The sequence below is a fragment of the Armigeres subalbatus genome, chromosome 1 (genome assembly GCF_024139115.2).
Source record: "Armigeres subalbatus isolate Guangzhou_Male chromosome 1, GZ_Asu_2, whole genome shotgun sequence".
NCBI classification, from domain to species: Eukaryota; Metazoa; Arthropoda; class Insecta; order Diptera; family Culicidae; genus Armigeres; species Armigeres subalbatus.
The window spans coordinates 111,931,707-111,959,538 of NC_085139.1; the positions used below are offsets into that span (position 1 = coordinate 111,931,707).

Below are 27,832 nucleotides of genomic sequence, written 5' to 3' on the forward strand. Positions count from 1 at the left end.
ATGATAGAGCGGAGATAAGAAATCGTTAAAAGGGTTAAAAGATGTCTTTAACTGTGTAGCAAAGAGTTCGCATTTGTCCGCAAAGGTGTCAGCAGGAACACCATTCAGTTGCATTGACCTAGGAAGACTATCTTCATTTCGTTTGGTCCTCACAAATGCCAAGAATTGCTTGGGATTTAATCGTAGATTTTGTTGAGTACGGCTGATGTATCGGGAATACAAAAACTGATTATAGCTTCTGTACGCACTGCTGTTACTATTAAACTGTTGCTTGTTATACATGGAACGACGATTGCAGTATCTACGAAGTGCAGAGGAACGACGACGTTTCAGTATTCGTAATCTGTGGTTGAACCACGCAGGCTTTCGTGCAGGTCCTACGATCGGAACATGAATGGCAAATGCACGAACAATAATATCGGTGAAAAAATCCACGGCATCGTCGACGTTATTAAATGATGCTTTTGAATGCTTTTCGGAAGTCATAACTGCTCGAATCGTGTCCCGAATCAAAGGTAATTGGCGGCACATACGATAACTCCAATGTAAGCGGTGGATGGTTGACATCAACAGGTATTAACGGCTCAAGAGCATGGTGTAGTGCGCAATTCGGAAGCACTGAATCGTTTGCCATTACGAGATCAAGTATTCGACCATTTGAGTTAACAATTAAATCGGTACGAAATCATAAGTACCTGCGGATTGTCTTTGATAGGTATACAGTAATATACCGATGTTATTACCCCCCTCGTGAATTTTGAGGTGAAAAAATAGGAAATCGGAAAAAACAATATTTTCAATTTTTTTTTAGTTTATGTCTTGAAAAGGTAAAATGCGGATGAGGAAGTTCTTTCATGAAAATCATTGTTGTTTGCGGTATTATTTACAAAAATAAAAAGAACGACTAAAATTTTTTTTTTTGGGTGACAAAATCGGGTCGAACGAAAACGTGACAAAATCGGGACGTGATAAAATCGGTCGAAAACTTGATAAAATCGGGGGTAGACAGAATCGGGGAGTGACAAAATCGGATCGACACTGTATCAGTTTTGGCGTGCATATCAAAGAAGTTCGCAGCAAAATACAAGACAGGCTACACATGGTCAAAGTTCTTAGTGGTATTGGAACTGGTGTCCACCAAGAGATACATATGCGGATAAACAAGGCTCTGTTTCGAAGTGTTCTGGGATATGGCTGCATAGTCCACTGCAACGCGAAAGCTAATCGGCAAATGCTATCGGTGGTGAACAACCAATGGTTTAGAAAAGCGGAGTTACGCGGTCAAGAGCCAATACAACTGAGGCTGCAATAAATGTCGGCAAAAGAAATAGTTCGGAAAAACAAATCACAACAAATCACTGTACTGCAACACTTCACTGTACCTGTAAACACCGACGATTAGGACCGCTACCGGGACATTTTCAACAATGTCTGCAAGGAGAAAGCATCAGTTGGTTTCTCCAATCTGTCACATTAGCAGCTCGTTAACCAAGACGAACCTCTGCCCCTCGATTCCAACCCAAAAATTCCAACAAATTCCGCATGAACTCATGGCGAGTTCAGAGGTATATTCGGCTTGCAGTGGGCGAGTGATTGCATCATCATTTCCTCCCCTTCTCTACATTGACTTGCATTCTGACGTGGCATGCGCCAGTGTGACCTAACAAATGAGATCACCAGTGCTTGTACATTGAAGATGAGTGCTAGTCCCAAGCAAAACATCTGCTGGTTCTATGTGCAAGAACAGCTGATCTGATCATAATGGAGTAGAAACTACGGACAATCAATCAAACTCAAGCTGAAGAAACATATGGAATAAGCCTTTTTTCAGCTTCCTAAGTTTGTTGAGCGGCCTCTGAAAAAAATGTTGTTCCATCGATGGTGGTGAATACCTACGCGAAGAGCTTGGATATCGTTCTTTTCTATTTACGGGCGAGAGTTTAGCGGCACACACTTAGTACAGACAAACAAACAAAACTAGTACATTCAAAGTTAATTGCCTATATGCCGGGTATTAAGCCACCCGGAGTGGAAATTAATTACTATGTCTGAAACTTGATTATGCATATGTACAACATGTGATAGATTTAGTTCGGAAAAGGTATTGGAGGGTAACCGCCCCTTCGGTGGGTTTGATCCCGACCCCAGTTCGCATGACAGGTGCTTTCCTACTAAGCTACGAGGACCTCCGTCGTCCACCGCAGCTTAGCGGGTACTGATGAAACCAAATTCCCAGCACCAGGGACCAGCTGATCTCTGGTACCTGGTGCTACCTCCAATACCTTTTCCGAACTAAATCTATCACATGTTGTACATATGCATAATCAAGTTTCAGACAAACAAAACTACTTAATACTCACTATGAAGTCCTGCGCAACTCGAAAAGACTCGAAAGAGCTCCATCCTGTACGATTTTCCGCTATCGTCTTAACCTGGGTTCTCAAGGCGCATGTCGGCTCGACAGGTCTTTCGTACTTCAGTTTATATGGTTTACTCGTTTCGAATCGAGATGCGCAATGAGGCCCCTGCTGTCAGGTTAAATTTTGGTCTATTTCTTTATGGAGGCTACGCCGCCAGACGCTCTGGGTCTGTCTCTGCTAGGTTCCAATCTAATACAGCAACCGTTCGCTAACTGGGCTAAAACATCAACCCAGTTACCGAACGCCGCTTTTTAACTGGGCTGACGAGGGAATTCGCGATGCATTGTTGTAATCGTGTTTTACATGAAGCTTAAAGAATATACCATTAAGACTCCCCTCGTCACCGAGTGTTTGTTGTTGTTTTTTGACGGATAACTGCTTTTTAACTGGGCTTTGGCCCAGTTAGCGAACGCCCAGTTAAAAGGCGCCCAGTTAGCGAACTGTTGCTGTATTTGGTTGTAGATTTCGTTACCGTCCTTATGTAATGTGTGGCCACCCAGCCCAACTTGCGATCCCGAATTTTGGTCATTTGGTGCATCTGGTGGGACCGACGATGGAGCTCGTTGGTTGTAATGAGTTCGATGTCGTGGACCAGATCATAAAGCATACACAACAAGCACAGAAATATCATATGGACTCCCATATGGCATCACGCCCACCTTGACTTGCTCGAGGCTTCTGAGAGAATCGCTTTAGATTGGCATTACTTTAATTTCGATACGCATAGTAGATTTCTAGCAAACCCAATCAATGATTTCGTAGCAAACGAAACAACTCGTAATCGTAACCAAATTGTCTCGGTGAACACGATAACCTTAAAGCAAATATTGTTAACGGCTAATTTTCAATACTCGAGTCCAAATCATTCATGTTCCTTAAATAAATGATAATGTCCATTGCGTTTGTTGGTATTATGATCAGATAATGTAGCAGTTATGCTCCTAGGGAAATCGATGATCAAGATCCACCGGAATTTGAAACGCTTCCAGACAATGTTATACTACATGGGTGATTATACAAACCAGAAATTTTACCCAATCTGTAGACTTCAACCGCTAGGTTAGGACTGTTTCTAATCGCTGACAGAAATGGTCGACTGTGATGAGTAGAATAGACTCGGCTGAGAGGAGAGCTGGATGAAAGGACATCATTATTGGCTTGATGATAACTGAAAATTGGAAGATTGTCAAGCGAATGTAAGCTGATGGCTCATACTTGCCGAAAATTTGTGTCCGAAAGACCCCATCCCCCAGTGAAAAACTTAATGGAAAGACAGTAGTGGCATTCAATTATGGGCAATCTGCGGAAGTGCACACCGGAATCTAGTTCTCAGAGATGACGCGAGGTTGCGAGTCGCAAGATTGAATTTTATTGAAAATTTGAAGGCAATATGATGATAAATGGATTTGAAGTTTAATCAAATAAAAGATCAGATTCACTGAACCCAGCATTTTTTTTATTTTACAGAAATCTATCGAATTGTGTCGCAGAAGCAGATCCGAGACCCGCCGGAAGGTAGCGTGATTAGACCAAATCTGGAAAACATCGATGTAAAGCCGACCAATCCAGCAACCGATTCGGTGCGAAAACAATGTTGCCAGTGACCGCCACAAGCAGAAGCAACGCGATCTGTTTTTAGTTCTGCTACTACAACAACAACTAGAACTACTACTTCAACTGCATCTACTATTACTACTATTATTATTACTGCAGCAGCGACAGCAAAGGCGGCAATATCAAACAAGACCTTTCACGATAGTAATAATAGGCCCGGTAATATAGTTTTGATTTGAAGCAACCCAGAAACTAAAGCAACATGGATTAAAATACAAATTGATTATTAAAGAACTCAAACATCCCTCCCCATTACCTATTAAAGATACAAAACACACAGAAATTAAAGTAGTCAAATTGGTAAAATAAACAAAGAGAAATACCAACTAATTAATTAACACACATACTACTATTATCCCTCCTTAATAAACGAAAAATCAAATGACAAAACAAACTAAAATCTTTCAACAGTACTAGATGTCAAAACTTTCCAGCGGAGTAGTTGTTTAACACATGTATTTGTTGTTTGGAAAGGAACCGAGGAGTACTAATCCTAAACTTTAGTATTCTCAATTATGACTGTGTACCGTTTACGATTAAAAAAATGCACGCATGAACTACAGCTACGACGGAAAAGAAAAGTCTTCGTTATTCCTTCACCCTGTTCCCGGTTTTGGTTAACACAAAATTGACGTTCTTAAGAGTCCGCGAAAAATATAACAAATTCACGTAACAATTCACACCATCTTGATAGAAACAATTCACAACTTCCTATGGTTTGCCCAGATACAGTTGTGTCCACTATTGGGTTGATTGGATGAAATAATGAATATTATGTTTATTGTTTTTTTTGTTCGTTTCTTCGTCTAATTTCGGTGGAGTTCTCACAGAGGTAAAAACACACTGCAGTAACGCAACGCAAACCAGCTAGTAGAAATTACGCTTTAGTGAATTTAAAATGCTGCTTTACACTGCATATGACAGGCATAATATTCGATAGAAAGAGGAGGGCTGGGAGACGGGGATGCATCTGAAAGCAATTGAAAAGGATACAGATACACGCATAAAACATGCAAAAAAAATGCAGTAAAACAGTCGTATGGAAGAACATACATACATAGGTGATATGCAAGAGGAGGATGAAGTATATTTTAAATTAATTATGATCAAAATGGTAATTACAAATAAAATTCACTTGAAGAATAAACAAAACCCTATGACGAGAGAAGTTTTCTTTATTTCTTGAAACATCAGCAATGCAACCGATCTTTTTCTCATGATGCTAGTAGAAAAGGAATATGGAGGTGAGTATGATCGTAAAACAAATGCTAGCCCAAATGTCTTACATTGAACTATTTTTCGGTATTTGGAGAATGTTATGCTTCATGGAAAATAAATCTTAAATATTTACTTGGAATTTATTTTATAATGTACCTACGTTCAAACCACAGAGTTGTAATTCTACACAAATTACTATTTGAGGAACCTATAGCTAAATCATACATAGGGAAGGTGCTCCACAGTACATTGAGTAACTGGCCTAGTTCCTGATGAGCATATTTTTTTCCAAATTTTAATATTTTTTATTGCATAGCCTACCTCGTCGATGTGTATTTTTTTAAATTTTGTTTTGTTTGATCCTGAGAGGTAAGAAAACCGTGCTTGATTTTGAAAGGTCGCTAAGAAAATTGGAAGAAAATAGTAATTGTAGTAGTCGATAAGTCAGAAGTAATGAATAAGGAAAACAAAGATCGGCAATTATTTATGTAGGAGATGAGGTAATAGAAAATAGAAAAAAAAAACAATATTCAAATAATATGTATAATGAAACGAGCGGAATAATTATTAAACGAAAACAAAACGGTAACGTTGAAAAATAAATTTAACGACAGCAGATTTGACAGAAAATTGCATTATTTTTTGTTAAATTATAATTGATTTAAATTTTACTTTATTAACTATTATTCACTATTAAACAATATACTCTATTATTATTACAAATGAAACGTAATAAAAATAATGAAATGTGCTTTTCTTCTTTAATTGCAATATCGCATCCCTCTGCTTAGCACGTGCTTGTACGGATCGACCTTCACGAATATGGGCTTATCGTTCTTGTTTGCTCTTGCTCATTTCCTTTTATTTTATTCGGTTCTATACTTCTTCTTCTTCTTCTTCATTGGTATTAGCTTAGTGTTCATTAAGCACTTCCACAGTTATTTGCGAGGTTTCTGCGAGGTTTCCAAGCCAAGTTACCATTCCTGCATTCGTATATGATGAGGCTTTATGATGATACTTTTATGCCCAAGGAAGTCGAGAAAATTTCCAACCCGAAAATTTCCTAGACCGGACCGGGAATCGAACCCCGCCACCCTCAGCATGGTCTTGCTTTGTAGTAGCGCATCTTACCGCACGGCTAAGGAGGGCCAGGCACACATAAAAAATGCTTTTTTGTCGGCCGGTTTCGGGCTCGATGCTGGGACGTAGTTGGATGGTTTCGACCATTTATTAACTTTGCGGTTTCATCACAGAGAACAGACATGGATGCTCGAACAAAATTTCGTTAAAAACGTGTGTAAAGATTTAAATCGCACCTCAGCGCCGCCAACGCAGGCTGCCCGACATAAAAACTCAATATCACTAAGTGATGGCGTTGGCATACACTACATAAACAATAGACCTCTTCATGTTTTCAAAAAGTATCAAAAATTTAACAGGTCAGCCCTGAATCACAGTTCCCTTTTTGTGGCACAGACCTGTTGGTCCATATATATGAATCACAGTTCTTATGCTAAAATAAGTCTCCTGTCAAATTTTCAGCTCATTCGGATACCATTTCGAGGTGGCTCAGGTCGATTTAGTGTTTTTGGGTCATTTTCAATTTTGGAAAAAATCTAACTAGAGATATAAACGTCGAAAACCATCGCAACAACATCTATACGGAAGCTTCTGGTGTGTTTTACAAGTCTTGTGAACATTGCGATTCATTCCGTTCACGTTTTGTCCATGAGTGATTTTTAAGCTTTTAAGTGCATAAAAATACTGTTTCCCCCAAAAGTCGTTGCTCTAGAAAATTCTTGAGTTTATGACAAATGATTGTTAATTTATTATATTATTATTCCTCTTTTTTCCCTGGAAATTTGAGTAATATAATTGCTCATGTGCGATTTACCGTTAAATTCTTAAAAATCAGAAGCTGAACATTTGTCATAAATTTGCACGTTAGGATTTCTTCAAGCAAGTTGTTCGAACAAAACATAAATCAAATCATATGATATTTGATGCTTACAACAAACGACTTCCAAATTTTGTCAATTTCACCATATGTATGCATGCTTTTAACATTGAGTGCATCGTAGTAACAAGTGAAATCGAAGCTTCTTTGTTTGAACAACTTATTTGAAGAAATCTCAGCGTGCAAATTTATGACAAATGTTCAGCTTCTGATTTTTTAGAATTTAACGGTAAATCGCACATGGGCAATAATATTACTCAAATTTCCAGGGAAAAAAGAGGAATAATAATATAATAAATTAACAATCATTTGTCATAAACTCAAGAATTTTGTAGACCAACGACTTTTGGGGGAAACAGTATTTGTATGCACTTAAAAAAAATCACTTTAACATGGACAAAACGTGAACGGAACGAATCGCAATGTTCACAAGACTTGTAGAGCACACCAGTAGCTTCCGTATAGAGGTTGTTGCGATAGTTTTTAACGTTTATATCTCATGTTAGCCAAAATTAAAAATAGCCGAAAAACACTGAATCGAATTGAGCCACCTCGAAATTTTATCCGAATTAGCTGAAAATTCGACAGGAGACTTATTTTAGCATAAGAATTGTGATTCTGGGCTGACCGGTTGAATTTTTGATACTTTTTGAAAACATGAAGAGGTCTAATAAACAATGTAGTGCTGCCACCTAGGAGCGATTCATAATGAACACTAGCGCTAAAAAGTAAAATACGGCAAATTTTAACCATATTTATCAGCACACTAGCACCGCGCAACGGGGGCATAACGACCTACTTCAAAATTACCAGTACAAACTTTTACACACGCACGCGAATGAAGATGAACGTCTGTTCTCTGTGGTTTCATCATTTTAGTAGCACAGACAAACAGACGTAGCAGTTAGAACATTTTCCTGAGAAAATCATCGGTCTGCCACCATCTCGCGTGCATGTTGCACGAAATCAAGTTTAGTATTGCCTGATTTTCTCAAAATTGCACGCGGCGAGCCCTTCATCAAAGGTACCACCGCGCTTTCTGCACCCCGTTTACTTGATTCTTATGGGTAAATAGCATTGCGGTGTATCGTTTGACGCGTCCGTATTGTCAGATTTTCTGGATATGATACACTGCGCGGCGTTTGTAGTGTTCCCAAATGGGTACTTGCACAAAACTTCACGCGGCGAATGACTGTCGAAAGGTACGGCCGCGCCAAACGATACACCGCAATGCTATTCACCCATAAGAATCAAGTAAACGGGCTGCAAAAAGCGCGGCGTTACCTTTCATGAAGGGTTCGCCGCGTGCAATTTTGAGAAAATCAGGCAATATCTTTCGACAGTCATTCGCCGCGTGAAGTTTTGTGCAAGTACCCATTTGGGAATATTACAAACGCCGCGCAGTGTATCATATCCAGAAAACCTGACAATACAACAATGTCAACAGAAGGCGCTAGTGTGAAATGTCAAACACGAAGATATACTATGGGAGCGCCTCTGGATGTGGAACTCGCAATCAATTCAATTTAAAACGGCCGTTGAAATGATAGTCGATGGGAATTTCTTCAGTGTTACGTCTGTTTGTCTGTGTTAGTAGTTTGTCAATAATTCATAAGAAAATTATTTAGAGTTTTTCAGTGGAGTGTCTTTACTTGTCATAAGACGAGTTAGTACCTACTATTCCATTCCACTGGATTGTAACTTTACAGATTTTACTGAAGACGCAATAAATCATTTCAGAGGCTGCATTTCAAAATGTGTTATATGATGGATTTCAATATGTTTTTCTCGAGGTGCTGTAATAATGCAAGAATGGCTGGAGCATCCGCTATTAGTTGGGGGTCCACTATTGGGCACTTTACCCTAGAACAAACTTGCTGGTTTCGCCAGCAGTGTTTCATTCATGTTTTTTTTAAATTTTCAATCAAATTAAATTATGTTGCTGCCAAGAAAGGCGCCGTAATTGCAAAGTGGATTGATCAGGGGGGTAATATGCGGTGCATCGCGCCTCCTCTGCATGTAGTATGAAGCAAATGTAAATAAACAATCCCACAATTTTTTCGTTAGTTAGCAGTAGTGTAGGTTAACCAATATCCTACAAGATTCCAGTTCGAAAAATGTTACACTTGCCAAGCGGGGTGGCCCAGGGTGGCCCGCCTTTCCCAAGCGGCGAGGCCCGGATAATACATCTTAGGTAGGCTTGATTTGTTCGTGGATGACAGGCTTACTCCCCCCCTGGGATTGATCCGTAAATAAAATGACGTTTAATGACATCCCTAGGGCCAGCTGGTTGTGCCACTCATTCCACTCATTATAATGCAGCATATAGTGAGTGGCTGAGTGCCAACAATTCGTCTCTTCATCATTTCGAGTACCTTTAGCATAAATCCGTTTTCGCCCGTGTTGAGCAGTGATGCCAGATGCGATTAATATTCAAAGTGATTTTTCGAAAACAACATTTTATAAAATTCCGCCGGATTTTTGTCCTCATATACGTGGATTTTTTTATGTATACAGGTTATCCGACTTGTCAATATCCCCAACTCAGCCGTCTTGGATTTTTGTATGGAATTTATGCTCGTTTGTTTACGTTTTGCACTGAAAATGTATATTTCCCCCCCGTGCTGGTTATTCCCATCTACTGACGAAGTCGGATAACCTGTACATAAAAAAATCTTGGGGGGAATGACGGCTTTGGCAGGTTTTGTTCTATTATTGTCAGAGAGGTTTTCTATAACTAATTATACTCAAATTTGGCCTAAACATTCTTTGCATATCAAAGAATATTGTGGCCAAATTTCATAAAATTTGGTCAACAAAAACCCCCCTGACAATAATAGAACAAAACCTGCCAAAGCCGTCATTTCCCCTATTTTAAATGGGGCTGGGATTTTGATTTCCGTGACGAAATTCTGTGAATTCCGTCCATTTTAAAATAATATATGGGAACAAGATCCACGATCCTAATTGACCTCCCAGGATACATTTTTATTTGCACAATCGTTTATTTAATTTATTTAGGATCAACTTTCCCAAAGTACCCATCTTTTTTGATGTCTCTATTTAAAATAAAAATAAAAATTTAATACAAAAAAAAACCAGGTTAATCCACCTAGCGGCGATGATGCCTTTCTCGTGCATCAAAAAATTTATTGAAAAAAAAATCATTAGAAAGAATAAAAACCCAGATTAATCCACCTAGCGGTGTTGGTGCCTTTCTCGTGCAAAAAAAAACTTAAAAATATGAGAGTATTTTTAGCGTGTTTTGCGCATAGAAAATAGTATTTTGACCATGACTTCTGATCCTACCAATGCTAAGTTCCAAAAAGTGTGTCTACAAAATTTTGTACACATACACACACACATACATACATACACACATACAGACATCACATCAATTTGTCGAACTGAGTCGATTGATATATAACACTATGGGTCTCCGAGCCTTCTATCAAAAGTTTGTTTTTGGAGTGATCATATAGCCTTTACGTATACTTAGTATACGAGAAAGGCAAAACCCAAGTAACAATTGCCAGTTGAATAAACATCAGTATGGTCAGATTTGTTCAGCCAGCGTTGATTAATAATTATACTATCATACATGATAACTTTTGTTCCAGCATTGTTCGCCCAAAAATGGAGTATTTATTCAACAACAACTAGAAACCTCTCTTCAACTTTAAATAAACAGTAGATAACAATATTTATTAATCAACTTTGTTAAAAAACCAGGTATAATGTTAATTCAACTTGTCAGCGACTTACTGATTAGGTTTTTTTTTTTAATTATGCCTTTCTAAATACTTTTATTTCACAACATTGCTACACTTATTAAGGCATTGTTCAACATACTGGAGATACGATGAAAAATAAATTATGAACAGGATATCGGTATCGATCCAACGACCTTTGAATCCCCAGCCCTCTTGTTTACCATCAGCTATATTTGACACCTTGGATAGTACCAAGCTGAATAAGGAATATAAACCTCACGTTGTTGAATAATACTGGTTGAATAGCTGTAATGGAATTGTTGGTCATTACGCTTCAAAGTTGACAGCAATCGTACAAAAGCTTTACAAGAGTTCCATGATGTTATACAACTATGTAAACATAGTTGTATAACATCCTGTAAAGCTTTGTACGATTGCTGTCAACTTTGAAGCGTAATGATCAACAATTCCATTACAGCTATTCAACCAGTATTATTCAACAACGAGGTTTATATTATTGCTTATTGATTACGATTGGTTCAGTTTGTGTTTTCAAATCCTTTTATTTCATTACGTTGCAACGCTAATTCAGGCGTTGTTAAACATTGGAGCTGAGATAAAAAAAAACAAATTGGAAACAGTTTACCAGTATCGATGCCACGACCTTTGAATTCCTAGCCCTATTGACTACTATCGGCTATATTTGTCACCTTGGATAGTACTAAGCTGAATTAGAAATATAAATCTCACGCTGGTGAATAATACTGGTTAAATAGCTGTAATGGGATTGTTGGTCATTATCCTTCAAAGTTAACAACAATCGTACAAAAGCTGAACAGGAATTCCATGATGTTATAGCTAGTGTAAAATGTCACACCGGAAAGCAAACTATTATAGTTCTGGTATGATAGTTTGCTATTGTATATTTGTTGATAAAGTTTGTTTTATAAGAAACCTACATGCAGTTCACGTTTATTAATCCATTACACATGAACTGCACGTAATGGTAAATATAATCAGTGTGACAATTCCCAAAATAAAAGTTATATTCACGGTGCTTTCTGCTGTCATCAACGCTGCTGGCGATTGTGGCGATTAGCTGCCTTCGTGGAAAATGCAGATTATTGCAGGATTTGTCAATTATTCCTCAAGTAAGTAGGTATTAGAATAAATTGTGTGAATTCAGTGAATTGAAAAGTGCAGAAAGTTACAATGTTACCAATAAACAGCACAGCAGCTTAAATAAATCAATTTAAAGAATGAAAAAAAAAACGTTTGTACAACGTTTATTCAAAGCTTTTGTTGTTATTGCAATAAGCAAATTGTCAAACGTTTATTCAGCGTTTCAAGATTATGTTAATAAAATTTCATTGGATTCATCTACAGAAGCGATGTTGTTTACTGATAACGTCAATTATTAGACTTCTAAATAAGCTTGTGTTGTGTTTAGATTGTAGTAGAGTTTTCAAGCGTTTGTTCAATGGTTCAAACACAAATTATTTAAACATATGAATCATGATGAATAGGAGAAACTTTGCAAGTTATATGAGTTTCGAAATAGAAAGAAATGTTTCGGCAACTTTTGAAAACGTATTTTTCAAATATATAGTGGAAAGTGGAACAGTAGATGGTTACTAATGTCAGCATTGTTTGCTCAACATCTTATTCAATACTATGCATTATTCAGCTACGAATACTTTTATTAAACCTTAGTTCGACAATGATGTCTGTTTGTGGCTACCAATTGTTACTTGGGAAAGGACTAGATAGGTGTTTTCTTTTTTTGCAATAATTAATATGCATTGCCACCATCCTTGAATTCCCAATTTTCAAAATAATTCCGGAAACCAATGTTCGATCGGATCAATAGACGAATCCAAGTAAAAATAAGAAGAAGACACACGACGGTGGTAACTTTGACAGATCATACATCACAGCATAGGAAGATCATTTTAAAATGCTTATAATAAATTCTAGACAAAATGTAATTAAAATCTGATTGATGTATGATACGGAAAAAGTTCCGAAGTGTGCGATAGATACATTTTTGGAAAATATACAAAAAATGAGATAAGCTTCCAAATATGTAATACAGAACTTTTTCCGTATCGTACATCAATCAGATTTTAATTACATTTTGTCTAGAATTTATTTATAATAAGCATTTTAAAATGATCTTCCTATGCTGTGTTGTAGGATCTGTCAAAGTTAACACCATCGTGTGTCTTCTTATTTTTACTTGGATTCGTCTATAGCAAACAATGGGACCGCATTCCCGTTGAATGCAACTTGTTGCGAGTAAATCGGGTAATGTTAAGTTCCAAAAAGTGTGTCTACAAAATTTGTACACATACACACATACAGACAGAATCTAAAGAAATTTACGAATAAATTTCAAAAGGGTATTAAAATCGGATTGTTAAGCGAGAATATCTGGCACCACGGATGCAGGAAACGAAATCCGCCATCTTGATTCTCGCGAACGACGATGAGAAAGGCGAAAAACAGGCAAGCGGAACGGTGACGAAGAAAAAAGTCAAGTATTTTCGGTTCGGCTGTCGCGCTGTAGACGCGTACAATTTTGGATTAAATTCGTGTTCAAAATGTAAATTTCGTGAGTGAAGTGATGAAAACGAAAGCGCTGATGCATGCTGTTAAAGTGGAAGTTCAATTTTTCCAAGGAACAACGCCTCCCAAGGAGTTTGAAGTGTTTTTAATGTTGTGGGCGCCAATCTTCGGTAATCGATGAAAAGTGTCGATGGGAGTGCAAATTGAGTTCTCCGAGCGCAGTTTTTCGCACACTAACGTCACTGTATAGAATATATAAAGTAAAAGTGGGTGGTAATCTTGTTACGGCAAAAATATCACGAACACTTTTGGAGGAAGACAGCACACATTGACAGGAATACTGCGAAGTCACGCACACCTCCATTCATTTGGAGAAGTCAATGCTGAAAAACTTGTATGCATTGTGGCACGAAGTGATAACCGGTGCAAGAAGTGTGTTTTGAAGCGGAAAAAATATCGAAATAGGTAAAAATATGCGATGCAAAGTTTTGTCTTGTTGGCGTCATTGAAAGGTTTCCTTTTGCTGGCCGTACCCGTATTTTCGCTGCCTCGTCAGCCACCCACTTCCTCGCTTCGGAAATGTGAGTGCCGTGCTGCTGGCGTGAGTTCCAGTGGGTGTGATTAACGGTTTTCGGAGAGTGAGTGTGTGTGTGTGAAAGTGGAAAAGCGAAAACAATAAACAGTAACTGACAGTTCAAGCTTAACATATCAAAAGGTCAGTTTTTCAGGTCATTAAATCGTTATTAATCGTTCGTAAGAATGTCAGTTTTTTTAAGACGGATTGTAATTTATGTTGTTTATCAATTATTTTTGTAGTTTTCTGCAAAAAATTTCAATCCGAACAATTTTCTCAATCTTATTTACGGAAACACCATAGCATCACCAAATGTGACTTGACATCCGTATTCTTGTTTACGGATGACCGATATTTTCGAACGAATCTGATTTTTCAAAATCATTTTCCCATTTCGTTCAAAAGAACATTCAAACGTAAACAAAAATATTGGTGTCATAGTCAAGTCAATAGAAAGTCAATTTCTTGTTTTAAGGTAAAATCATTCTTCATCGTATTGAACTGTCGATATTCGCATATTATTCCCATTTGCGTTTCAGTCAAATTTGAATTATTTACATAGAAAGCATTCAATTTTATCGTAGGGGAATTGCTCCTTATTTCATACCATGTACCCGAATCAATACCATTCGATAACAAAAAATTGGTACGCAAATAAATTGTTTTATTTGTCATTTTTGTGATTTTTCCAGCAGTAAGCATTCTTCTAGAAATTCCTTCAGCAGTTCCTTATAGAGTTACTTATTAAATTCCCCTAAAAAATCTCCTCCTCCTTTGAACAATATTTGAAAAATTAATTTTGGAATAACTCCAGGAATTCCTTAGGAAAATCCTTTACAAATTCCCCCATATGTTCGTCATTGACATACCTCAGCAGGGATTGACTCAGAAATTTAGCTAGAATTCCTTTTTGAAGATCCTCAGGAAGCTACGGATTTTAGTCGGATATTTCTCCCAAAAATCCTTCGCAATTTCTTACGGGAATTTGTTTGGAAATTCCTCCAGATGTTGCCTATAAACTTCCCCCAGGAATTTTCCCGGGAATTCCTTTAAGAATTTCGAAAATTCCTCTTGGAGTTACTTCGGAAGCTGCATCGTGTTTTTTTTTAGGAAATTCTTTCGAAAATTCCTTAAGGCACTTCTTTGGAAAGACGCACTAGATTCCATTCTATCGACTTTCAGGAATTCTTTCGGAGATTTCTTAGACATTCCCCTTGGCCTTATTTTGCAAATTTCTTCAATAAGGCCGATACAAATATTTAAAAACCATTTTGTCTCCCCCCCCCCTTGGATTTTTTGCCCAAAAATAATATTTTGAGGGGACAACAAAATAAAATCTGGAAAATTTTGTGAATTTTCAAAATGTTCTTTAACAAATCCAAGGAGTTTTTATTTTTTATTATCCCCCCCCCTTGACTTTCCGGAGATCAATAGGACTAAATGTTAATTAAATATTTGTAACGGCCTAACTTCATCTGAAATTTCTCCAAATAGTTATTTTATACTTCCTGTTTACTACCCTGTTCAGATTACGACCATTTACGAGGTATTTGAGATGATAATTGACAATGAGAAATGAAATGAAAATGAGATGAGTAAACTTTGATATCAAGATACTCTTTATCATGTCAATAAACTCGTAATCTGAATAGGATATTAGGAATTGCCACGAAAATTCCTCTAGGAATTCTTTCAGGAGCACCTTAAGGAAGGATTAACTTCTTAAATTCCTCTGAAAATAATTTTGGAAATATCTAGGAACTCTTCAAAAATATTTCCAAAAATTCTATTTCAGAATTCACGCTTAACTTTTCAACAGGGCGAAAGTAATATTTTCTTCATGAATTAATTTGAAGATTGCAATCAACAGAACAAAACAAAAACTTTTGATTACAGTACTCAAATTAATTCATGAACAACTGTTTCTTAGGTCCTTTTAGAAAGTTAAACGAGAATTATTCTTTCAAAAAATTTTCCTGGAATTCCTTCGATAATTCCTCCAGAAATTGCTTATGAACTTCTCTCGGGAATTACTTCATAAACTCCTCCAAGAAGCCTATCGGAAGTTCCTCAGGGAGTAACTTTGGGAATCCCTTAAGGAACTCCTTCGGAAATTCCTTCAAAAATGTTATCAATTTATTTCAGATTTTTTTTATTCCTTTATTTGTTAGGCACTCTGTGCTACTTAACCGCTACTTTGGCGAGATCTTTTGTGATATTCTGCTGTACAGAATCCACACAGAATCTATATTTTTGGATTACTCCGTGTGTCGTTGCCATCGTGAGTTCATTGTGTCCGTTTGTCCATGTCGTGTATCCAATGATCGTTGCATTGTTCGGTTGCCGTTTATCTTGGTAACGTTGGAGGAATGCCTTCGAGAAGAACAAGTTGTCAGTTGTCATCAGGCAGCCGTGACGGTAAGGCGCGTATCCCAAACGCCACAGTATGGGCTGCGGCTCCGGCGACTGACAAGGGTTTGGTGGAGGGACTGAGAATCGAACCCATGACCATCCGCTTGTAAGGCGAACGTGTAGCCAACTACGCTATGGGACCCCCCTAAAATTCCTCCAGATGTCCAGATAAACTTCCCTCACGTATTGTCTCAAAAACTTTCCCAGGAATTCTTTTGGAAGTTCCTGAACGAGTTACTCAACAAATTTATTTGCATTGGTTCCAGAAATTTCACGGGAAATTACTTAAGGAACTCCTTAGACAATTCCTCCAATAATTTCTTAGTAAATTCCTCCATGGATACTCAACCAATTTTTTCTAGGAATTTCTTTGGAAATTCTTCCAGGAATTCCTTTGGAAATTATTCAACGAATTTGTTAGGATATTACTACATTCTTTGGAAATTCTCTGGAACATTTATTAAAATTTACTCCAGATGAATTTTCAAAGAAATTTTCGAAATATTATCCCCTTATACTATCACCCTTGGAGTTCTTATGGAATTCTTTCATGAGATCCATCGAATATTTCTCCAGGAATTCTCCGGAAAATTACTTTATTTATTTCTTAAATAATTTCATCGGAAATGTTTAAACAAATACCTTAGAATATTCCACGAAATGCTTAAACAAATTCATTAGAATATTCAACGAATGAATTGCTCCAGGTGTTCCCACAGGAATTTTCAAAGAAATTCCTTGCAGAAATTTAAAGATGAAGTTCTTAAATAAATTCTGGGAATTTCAGAAATATCCAAAAGAATTCCTGGAAGGGAAGACCATTCGGGAATTTCTCCAGGAATTCGAAGTAGAATTCAGGGCTGGCTTTTTAGTGACTATTTTGAGTCTGGTCACTCAAAAGTCACTGAAGTCGCTATTTTTCGGAAAATGGTAACTAAAGACACTATTTTTCGGAAAATGGTAACTAAAGACACTATTTTCGCACCGCCGATTTGTTACAATTAGAAAAATCACTTGTAGTTTTACGCAACATGTTTGCACTACTCTACATTGAACACCTGAAACTTTCCTTTTTTACTGCAAAAACCGGGTTAACTTACCTTTTTCGCTTTTTTAGTCGACTGTACAGTGGCGTCTCGAGACCTCACTTTTTACCTGGTCAACGACACAAATTGAAAATTTTGATATTTTGACATCCCGAATAGGAAATCAAATAATCAGAGTCGATTAAGCTTATCAAAATCTACTTATTCCATGCATATGCATCAACGCAAATTTTTTTTTCAAATTTGAATTTGTTGAACAGGTAGATTGAGGTTAAGAAGCGCGACTGCCGACTCATAAACCAATTCTACTAGATACAAATACTAAACAATATTTTCATTAGCGTAGCAACGGAGTTATAGCTATAGTTTCAGTAACTTTGACTAAATGATAACAAAATTACAATCATTAATGATATGGAAATGCTAATATCATCTTCCAAACTTGGACGTACATGTTCATGATAGAATTAGAGGCGAAAGTATAGAATTGATAGTTCCGTTAGGATACGGCAGGCATGAAGAATGTTTTTATAGAAGTCGATTTGAAAGCGAGCGGAGGGCAATATTTGTGATGGCACATATCACACGACCTTCCTTCTGCCAAGCTCCCGTATGAAGGGGGAGACTAAATGCTGATGTCATATTAGAAATTTGGAGACAGTACTCGTCGATAGCAAATCCTTCCGCACGCGATGGCATATGAGCAAGTCAAACCACCTTCCTTTTGCCAGTGAAGATATATTAGCTTCCACACTGATATTCTTCCCTCCCCCTTCATACGGGAGCTTGGCAGAAGGAAGGTCGTGTGATATGTGCCATCACAAATATTGCCCTCCGTTCGCTTTCAAATCGACTTCTATAAAAACATTCTTCATGCCTGCCGTATCCTAACGGAACTATCAATTCTATACTTTCGCCTCTAATTATATCATGAACATGTACGTCCAAGTTTGGTAGATGATATTAGCATTTCCATATCATTGTAAATCGTTTAACTTCACGTAGAATTAACACACACGAAATCATTAATTTAGTGTACAATCATTAAGTTTAAGGTACTGCAACTAGCGTTTTAACTCCGTTATTAGTTGAATTCAACAACGAACCATTAGACAGAGTTGTGGAAAAACCGTCGCGCTAGAAGTCCACCATACAACACATTTTGAATTTCAGCTTCTGGAATGAGTTATTGAAAAACTACTAAATGATCGATAGCATCCTTGATTGTGAATACAAAATAAATGTTTGTACTAACTAATTAATTTTGAGCGAGACGAAGTTTGACGGGTCTGCTAGTAGTAGATAAAAAAATCATATATCATCAGTTATTTTTATTTATTTTGACTTTGCTTGACTGCTGTTAAACCGAATGGTAAATTTCCAAAACTTATTAATTAGAGAATTTGATCTGAAGAACTTTGATAAAGTTCATAAGCATACTGACACTATTAAATTGTATCAGCATTTCAATGCTTATTTTAAAAATTTACATACATCTAAAGCACAACAAGCTGATCAAGTTGGTGTGAACCATTGTCGGTCGAGTATGTAAGCTTCACTTTCAGGGGACATTTTGAACAATATAGAAAACGCTACCCGTTGTTTTGTTGGGTTTTGTTGGGTATAAAGCAATGGCAGTGATCGCTAAATTGAAAGAGATCTTTAAACTCCATGTTTTCAATAATGCAAAGAAGCGTTACGTTGCTGCTGTAAACACGTAATCAAAAAGTCTGCTTTGAAGAATCTTTTATAAAACATTGCCAATGCCTAAACCCGCCAGCCGTTGCATCCAGCGAAAGCTCCAAGTATACTGTAGACATCTCCAAGTAACTTTCGATTCAGATCAAATATAATCTTTTTATCAGCGAATGGAGCTTGTTAAAATCGAGACCGATCTGCGATTTGGACGTAACTTATTTTGTAAACAAAAATTGGAAGGCAAATGCCCTTCCCCTCGGATATGTTACCTTGCCGCGGTGGGTCGGCTTACGCCATTAGCACTGATATGGCAACCAAAGACATATTCTGTCGTGGTGGTATCACATGTTGACTATTTTTGTTTGGTGCCGCGTTACATATCTGGCATTGACGCACTAATTTACGGCATATGCATGTAATCCAACGGACATCGTGTCTTGGAGCCTTAAATGGTAGTGCGGTCAGGCAGAGGCCTTTTTCATCAGTGATAATGATGTGAGTTCTCTTCTTTTCGGCAATACTTTTCTGATGCGTTCCCTGTGACGATGAGTCGTAGCCACGCTTACATTTAGCTAGCTAGGTATTAATTAAAAAAAAAAAACAAAGTATTCAAGACATTCGTAGGGAATTGACTGCTGGATTCACTGAGTAGATGTTTTTTCAAAACTAGGAACGTGGTGCCAGTTTTATTTTGTTATGCCTCACTTCGAAGAGCAATAATAAGAAATACCACACATTATAATGATGGTATATGAATATGAACAATCTTATGACGGCTTCATCCACGATAATTTTTACTAATAGTAGGGAATAGGCGTGATGAAGCTTTACTTTGCCACCGAAAAGTGAATCCTATAGCTGACTCATAACTGATCATTAGTACATGATAGATAATGACAGTTAGTTTGGAAACGATCAAGCTACTTATTAGAACATAATAATAGTAATACCTTGACAAAAGAATAACAATAAAAAAGACTAAATGCACGAACAGTTTCCACTTTTTACAAGACATAACTTACATTGCGTTTGATAGTATTGACACAGGATGAACCAATAATTTTGGCAAACAAAGTAATTCAAGAAACGCATACTTCATACCTTCTGACCATAAAGACAAGAATGACATCGTACAGATCAATATATATGATTCGGCAATTGAGCCTCCAAAATAAACGAAAGATTAAAACAAAATGTATGTGATTAGGAATGAGATAATGGAGAGAGTATCTATTAGAGTTGTAAATGTAATGTCTTTTGAGCCAGTTCAACAGTGTCTTAATGGACGACATGATCCTTGTACGGCTGGGAAACTGCTTCAAAAGTTATTAACACTTCATCTATATATATATAAAAATGAAATGGTCTGTGTTCGTATCCGCATAACTCGAAAACGGCTGGATGGATTTTCTTCATTACTTCAGCAGATATGTTCATTATCGTTTCCGACGGGTTTATATGATATTCCTTCATGCGAAAATTACGAATAAGGTTGAGTAAATCGTGAAATAGGGTTACTGCTCCTGGACTTCATCTCATAGCTCCGATATTGGTCTCACGTAACACAAAGCAATGAAAAGGTATTTGGTTTGTTTATTATTTTTGTGATTTTTTTCAGCAGTGAGCACGCATGTTAGCAAAAAAAAAGCGACAAAATTGGTGCCGTCTTTCTTTGTTTCGCTATGAGATGAATATATGTTCAGTGAGATGTAAAATGGAACAGTTCCCCTACTAAAATTAAGATTCGTATGGAAATTTTGCATACGCATTTACGACTACTATGCAGGACAACGTCTGCCGGGTCGACTAGTTTTTTATAAATCGGGGATTGAACACTTTCTTATACTTGATAAAAAAAAACTTCCGGCTCAGTTTCTACGATGAAGCATTGGCAACATGTTCCATGTGAGTCGAATAAACTGCTTCGGTCGATTTGGAGCGCGTACAATGACAATAGACGTCTAAATAGCATAAAAACTGACAAAATAGTTTGATTCTGACAAGAAAATGACAAAAATGACTTTAAACTACAGTCGCCCCTCCACATCTCGATATTGAAGGGACCATCGAGATAGGGAGAGAACGGGATATGGAAGGAAAATTGAAATTGGTACTAGATCCAAAAAAGCTAGTTGCTATGAAAAACAACAACAAAACAAATGTCGTTTTCTGTTGTTGATCTCTTTGTTATTGTCCAAAGATGGTCTAGTAGCCTAAAAATCTGACCATATCGACATAAAGAGAGTGAATCTTGAACAAAATATGATCAGAACCCATCGAGATAGAGAGGTATCGAGATAGGGAGGTTATCGAGATGTAGAAAGCCCAATTGTATGTAGATTGAAGGGACTGAGAAAACCATCGACATAGGGAGAGATATCGAGATATAGAATATCGAGATGTGGAGAGTCGACTGTATAACGATGTTAGTTAGCATGAGACCTGTCTGACTATTTATGAACGTAATTCCCTCTGATTCAGTTGCAACAGCGTCTCCTTGGACGACATGTTCCGTGTACGGCTGGCAAACTGCTTCGAAAGGAATTATGCAACGGTATCATCAAAGGCCTGGTGCAGAGGTTTCTACTCTATTCAGAGTCCCGCCAGTAAACCCTCATAAAAAAAAAAAAAAAATTGGAAGGCAAATGCCTACTAGGGCAAGGCGCGTATGATAAAACCACGGTATGTATCCGATAGAATAAGCTTTCCTCTATCAGGTAAGGGGATGAGTTTTGGACGGAATCCACAAAACAATGTTTGTTTACTAAATAAGTTACGCCCAACTCGCTGATTGGTCCCGAAATGCGAAGTGCTGGCCTCGAGTACAGACGAGTGATGCGTAAATGATGTTCCCTGCTGAAAACAAAGAGAAAAGATTTTTGTTAAACCTGTGGAAGTGGGAACCCAGAGCTTAGTTGCATCACATGACACCGATTTCGAAGACGGATATTGATCGATGGTACGGCGGTAATGGCCGAAAGAACATCATATTCGTTTTTGAATATTAAACTTGCCTTGAGATAAGTAATAATAGCATAGACCATGCTTGAACGGGTCTCGACCGTGCATAAAGAACAGGCTTCGCTACTGCGGACCAAGTGTAGGAGGTCGTGAAGAAAAAAGGCTACTTTACATAATGTACTTATTCTTGCAAACGAGTGTTCACTTGGTTAATTTGTATTGTACCGTGGAAGCACCATATTTGACGCAGGTCCAAACTTGACGGACTTTCATATCAAATGGATCATAAAATTGATTTTCGCCTTAAATATATCAACGAATCAAGCTAGATCGCTTTATTTGCTCTTCTTTTTTGTATATACGGCATAAAAAGCATATTATCGAGGAAAAATCTACGTACTTTCTTAGCCACAATGCTAAGGATCGAATGATCATTTTTTTTCGCGCAAAATGACTTTTGTGCGAATATTTCTCGCTTAACTTTTCAAAAGGACCTAAGTAACATTTTTTTCATGAATTAATTTGAGTACTGGAATCAAAAGCATTCATATTGTTCTGTTGATTGCAATATTCAAATTAAATCATGAAAAAAATGTTACTTAGGTCCTTTTGAAAAGTTAAGCGAGATTTGACCTCTACCCACAAACAGCGGAGCATTATTAGTAAGCCTTCCCTTTTATGCTGAACATTGCAACAGTCGAACGCATTTTTCAACCCAAAATGTTCTGCCTCAAATTTGCATTGTAATGTTCCCAATTAATCTTACCCGACAAATAGACAAGGCAGTGCTTAGAAACCTCAACAATACTCTTAGGAAAAGCAATATATATTTATTTTGTTTTAACTAACTTAGTGCTTAGAATATTAGCCAACATTGGATTATTCCACTAAGTGTGCAGTCCATGATAGTTAGCCTTATACTGTCTTCGATTCTGATGCGCTTTTTTGACGCGTTTTTTTTACCGTACTTGGTAATTATGCAGTTTTTCTATCCTGGTTTTGAAATTCTTGCGAGAAATAATATGATATAATAAATGATCATACAATATCATACAATATCATACCACAGACAAACAGACATAACACTCGTCAAATTTCCATCGCTCACTGAATTACTGGTCAATTCAAATAGTCATTAGTAGGCCAATCGATCACTCGTGGCGCGCGCATCGTTTTTGCTCGAGTTTGACGTTTGCTCACTACCGCCATCTGGTTCGTGATTTGCCCAACTAACTGAAATCCACAGATGTCGTTAGTGTTTGAACGACGATAAATTTGATGAGTAAATGTTCAATGTGTTATGTCTGTTTGTCTGTGATCATACAATTCAATTTCTTTCTTTGTACGAAATTCTAACCAGCCAAAAAAATGAACACATTTTCAATTTGTTATTCTGTCGCTATCCAAGCTACTAGTCGGGCAACCCTGAATATGAAATCAAACAAAAATATGGCGGGCTTTCTTATATAAGCTGTAGTTCGTGTTAATAGTTTATTGATAAAATGTATATAGACGGGCAGCTCATATTTTTGAGAAATATCTGCCGATCATTTTTTGGTCACTATATTCATTATTTAATTAGTCACTATTATTTATTCCCAAAAACGCTACCAGCCCTATGCATTGTTTGGGAGTTCGAAAGTTAATTTCTTCAAGAATGTTAAGGAAAATTCCTATGGGAATTCAATGAGGAAATTCGGAGGGGCATTCACCCGCGGATTCAGTAACGCATTTTCATTTGCGTTCCATTCAAGCGACTTGTTTAATTTACTTGCCATGTCTAAACAGCATAGCAGGACCATTTATTAGAACACATTAGAACGGTATCTGTCATTACCGTTCGCTATAAATTATGTTGCCATAAAATACACGGAATGTATATTCAAATTATTTTAAGGTAGGTATACATCAATGTCAAATGGCATTATGCCAAACGGCATTATGTCGACATTATCCCGGCTAGCAATATGACAATGGTAGACCTTTTGCCTAGCGTTGCACGTTCAAATCTTCTTCTTCTTATTGGCATTACATCCCTACACTGGGACAGAGCCGCCTCGCAGCTTAGTGTTCATTAAGCACTTCCACAGTTATTATCTGCGAGGTTTCTAAGTCAGATTACCATTTTTGTATTCGTATATCATGAGGCTAGCACGATGATACTTTTATGTCCAGGGAAGTCGAGACAATATCCAATCCGAAAATTGCCTAGACCGGCACCGGGAATCGAACCCAGCCACCATCAGCATGGTTTTGCTTTGTAGCCGCACGTTTTACCGCACGGCTAAGGATGGCACGTTTAAATAGTAATAAGGCAAAGACAAAGGTGCTGTTTGAACGAGATGGCGCCACAACATTTAAAGTAAAATAAATTTCCTTGTATGGACAAATCATCCGTTCTCATTAACTACGCATCGCATCAATATGAAACCTAGGTCAAAAAGCAACAAATAATTTTTAGATTTTTTGTTCTTACGACTTGTTTCACAGTTCTAAACAATAAAAGAGATTTCATTGTACCTCCATACTAAATTCTAGCTGTATACTTTCATTTTTTTCAAGACTGTTCTCCACCTCGTGTGTGTGGAAGGAACATTGAAAGCTTACGATATCGAACAGCAGATGCCACTAGTGTATATGCAACATTACATTGATACAAACACACAGCAACACCACCTGTCGCCTGATAATGGAAATATTGCAATTATACCATCAGGTGTAGTGGCTGTTGTTAAAATATTTAGGAAGGGCCTCAAGCGGAATTTTTGCTAGAATGCAACTGACGATCTCCTATTGTAAAAATGGTAAAGGAACCCTAGGTCAAAAAGCCGGCGAAGTTTCAGTTTGCATGTAGAACCATTTAGGAAGAAGGAAAGTAGAGAATTAGGACTCTTACGGAAATTTCAGCTTTTCTATCTGAAACTTTTTGCTTTTTTTCACAACAGTCACGTTCCAGATTTTGATACACTTTTGCACAAAAAATAAATATAAATATGGTTCATTTAATAGTTCCATAGCGATGTATACAGATAAAGAATATTATGCCAAATTTTCCAAAAAGATTGCAGGTTTATCAATTTTTTAGAATTTTTTTGTATTTCTCTATGTAAAACAAGTTTCTGTATTTCTCTATGTAAAACAATTCAACGTCATAGGGTAAAATGCCCAATAGTGGACCCCCTAGTAGCGGAATTTTGCTTTTCCTGTCATAAGGAGTAGAAATTTTCAACATATTAATTCTTCTTGATATCGAACAACAAGCTCTGCATCTCCTCTTCTCGATACATACATAAAACACCCAAATACACGACGTTATTCGTCAAAACTATCATTTTAAAGTCTAACAGAATTCGTCCTATAGTAGACCCCTTGGGGGTCCATAATAGGAAATTGCTTCCCTATAGTCGACACTTCATTTGATTTTCATGTCCCGTTTCGGGACGTTCTTCTTCCCTATTATGGACCCCCCAAAATATTCCTATAATGGACACTCTCGTGTTTATTTTTTATAGAATTGTAAAAAATCATCTAATTTTACTTTCCATAGCATTTCCAATGCATGTAATCAAATCATAGGACTGTAAGGTAGGTTCTCCCGATGGAATTTCATAGGAAAATGTTGACATTGTGCTGTAATAATGCCAAATGGCTGGAGGGTCCACTATTGGTTAGAGGTCCACTATTGGGCATTTTACCCTATTACTCAAGTTGAGGAAAACTGACATGGGACGCTTATGCGAATAGGGGCACTATGATTCTCATTCAGTTTTTGCAGGATTAAATACTGAATGTTATGCATAAAACCGCGAGATTAAGATTAAGAGTTTACCCAGTGAAGCAAAAATTTACGAGACGCCCTTGTGTGAAGTTATTGGCTGAAATTTTGTCTAGACTCTAGAGCATCAAATAGGACTAGAAATAAAGGGGCGGTCCATCAATAAATTTGAAAAAAGTTTTTTTCAGTGATCCTACTGTGGATCAATGACGGGGATACTTCTCGTCAAGTCAGGAAAAATTAGGAAATGTTGTTGTTGTTCATCGACGGTAAACCTGCAGTGCTTGTACTTTCCTTTGTACGTCTCACAGATGGTTAAGTTGGTCATGAAAAGAACGACAAAAGAGATAACATTCTGCGCACGGCGGCGTCTGGGTAATTCAATACACCTTTCTTTCATCAGTAAAGAGAGACCAGATCTCATTGTGATACTTACCCCTTTCTTTCCAATTGGAAGCTTGGCGGAAGGAAGATTATTCGATCTATCAAAATTGCCTTCTCTCGCATTAAAAAATATCTACCTACTTCTATACAAATTCTGCCTGCCTATCCTAACGGAACTGTCAAATCTTTTCTTTTACCTCTAATTTTATCATGAAAATGTTTATCTAAGTTTGAAGTTTTTTCTTTTGGATGTTGTTCCCTTTAATGATGTGTAAAAAAAACCTTTCGCATTAAGTGACCAGTCCTCCATGAATTCACACTATTCATTATTTTAGAAATTCGGTACATTTTCCCTAGGCTGCAATATGAACACGGGAAAGCTCATTAATTAACTAGAAACGGAAACCACGGATTTGACGCAATAGATTCCCTTTGAAGAAATACTTGATAAACACTATTTTCATTTACAGTTGTTTCAATATCGAACTCGTGAATAAAAAATACATCCACACTTGAGTGAAGTGTAATTTTAAACTGAACGGAGCGTAGAACCTCTCGAAACCATGTTCTACGCACACATCGTGCTGGCCAAGAAGGGCCCGCTGGCCCGTATTTGGTTGGCAGCCCATTGGGACAAGAAAATTACCAAGGCGCACGTCTTCGAAACCAACATCGAGCAGTCCGTCGATGGTATCATGCAGCCAAAAGTCAAACTAGCTTTACGTACCTCGGGCCATCTTCTGCTCGGGGTCGTGCGGATCTACGCACGCAAGGCAAAATATCTGCTGGCAGATTGTAACGAAGCGTTCGTAAAGATCAAGGTAAGTGGGTGAAAGATGTTGTGGTCGTATGGATTGGGCTCAGTCTATTTTACTTGCAGATGGCTTTTCGACCGGGGATGGTTGATCTGCCTGAGGAGCATCGGGAAGCTGCGGTCAACGCGATCACACTGCCGGAGGTGTTTCACGATTTCGACACTCCGCTGCCCGAGTTGAATGATGTGGACATTGAGGCGCACTTCTCAATCAATCAGTCGCGCGCCGATGAGATTACGATGCGCGAAGACTACGGCACGCTGCCGATGAACATCCACGACGACGGTTTCGGCGACATGGGATTCGACGATACGCCGGACATTGTTCGTGACCGAATCGAAGAACCGATGGAGGTAAGTGATGTGTGTCCTCGACTACGAGATAAAGTTCTACTGCTGTCGTGTTTATTGTATAGTCTTTGTCTTTGTATATGTATGTTGAGTCCACACCTAGTCTGTAAGATCTTCTTCGGTTAGTTTATTTTCCGTTTCGTTTGATGAAAAACCATTTGGAAAATAAATTCGGAAAAGCGCACAAACTGAGCACACTCGAAACCAAAAAATTCCTATCGTCCCAGATACTTTCCTAGCTCTCTCAGACTACAGTTCAGATGGAGAATTTAGCCATAAGTAGAATACACAAAACATGCTTAAAGACAAAATCATGTGACCAAAAAC

The 27,832-nt window shown here is 37.6% G+C and overlaps 2 protein-coding genes across 6 annotated transcripts in view; both read left to right on the forward strand.

Moving 5' to 3' along the window:
- Nucleotides 1-6,003, forward strand: part of LOC134204966 (ras-related protein Rab-11B) — a 43,611-nt gene extending 37,608 nt beyond the window's left edge. For both annotated transcript variants that reach the window (XM_062679795.1, XM_062679796.1), the window contains exon 5: nucleotides 3,888-6,003. In XM_062679795.1, coding sequence (XP_062535779.1) covers nucleotides 3,888-4,024 — 137 coding nt within the window. In that variant the 3' untranslated portion in view covers nucleotides 4,025-6,003. The remainder of the gene's footprint in view (nucleotides 1-3,887) is intronic.
- A 7,860-nt stretch (nucleotides 6,004-13,863) lies between these two features.
- LOC134204967 (double-strand-break repair protein rad21 homolog) overlaps nucleotides 13,864-27,832 on the forward strand; it is a 30,009-nt gene continuing 16,040 nt past the window's right edge. For 3 of the 4 annotated variants that reach the window (XM_062679797.1, XM_062679799.1, XM_062679800.1), the window contains exons 1-3: nucleotides 13,864-13,955; nucleotides 26,811-27,161; nucleotides 27,221-27,508. In XM_062679797.1, the coding sequence (XP_062535781.1) occupies nucleotides 26,904-27,161; nucleotides 27,221-27,508 (546 nt within the window). In that variant the 5' untranslated portion in view covers nucleotides 13,864-13,955; nucleotides 26,811-26,903. Of the gene's footprint in view, nucleotides 13,956-14,064; nucleotides 14,206-26,810; nucleotides 27,162-27,220; nucleotides 27,509-27,832 lie in introns of those variants that run through there. The other variant, XM_062679798.1, reaches the window with a different exon arrangement.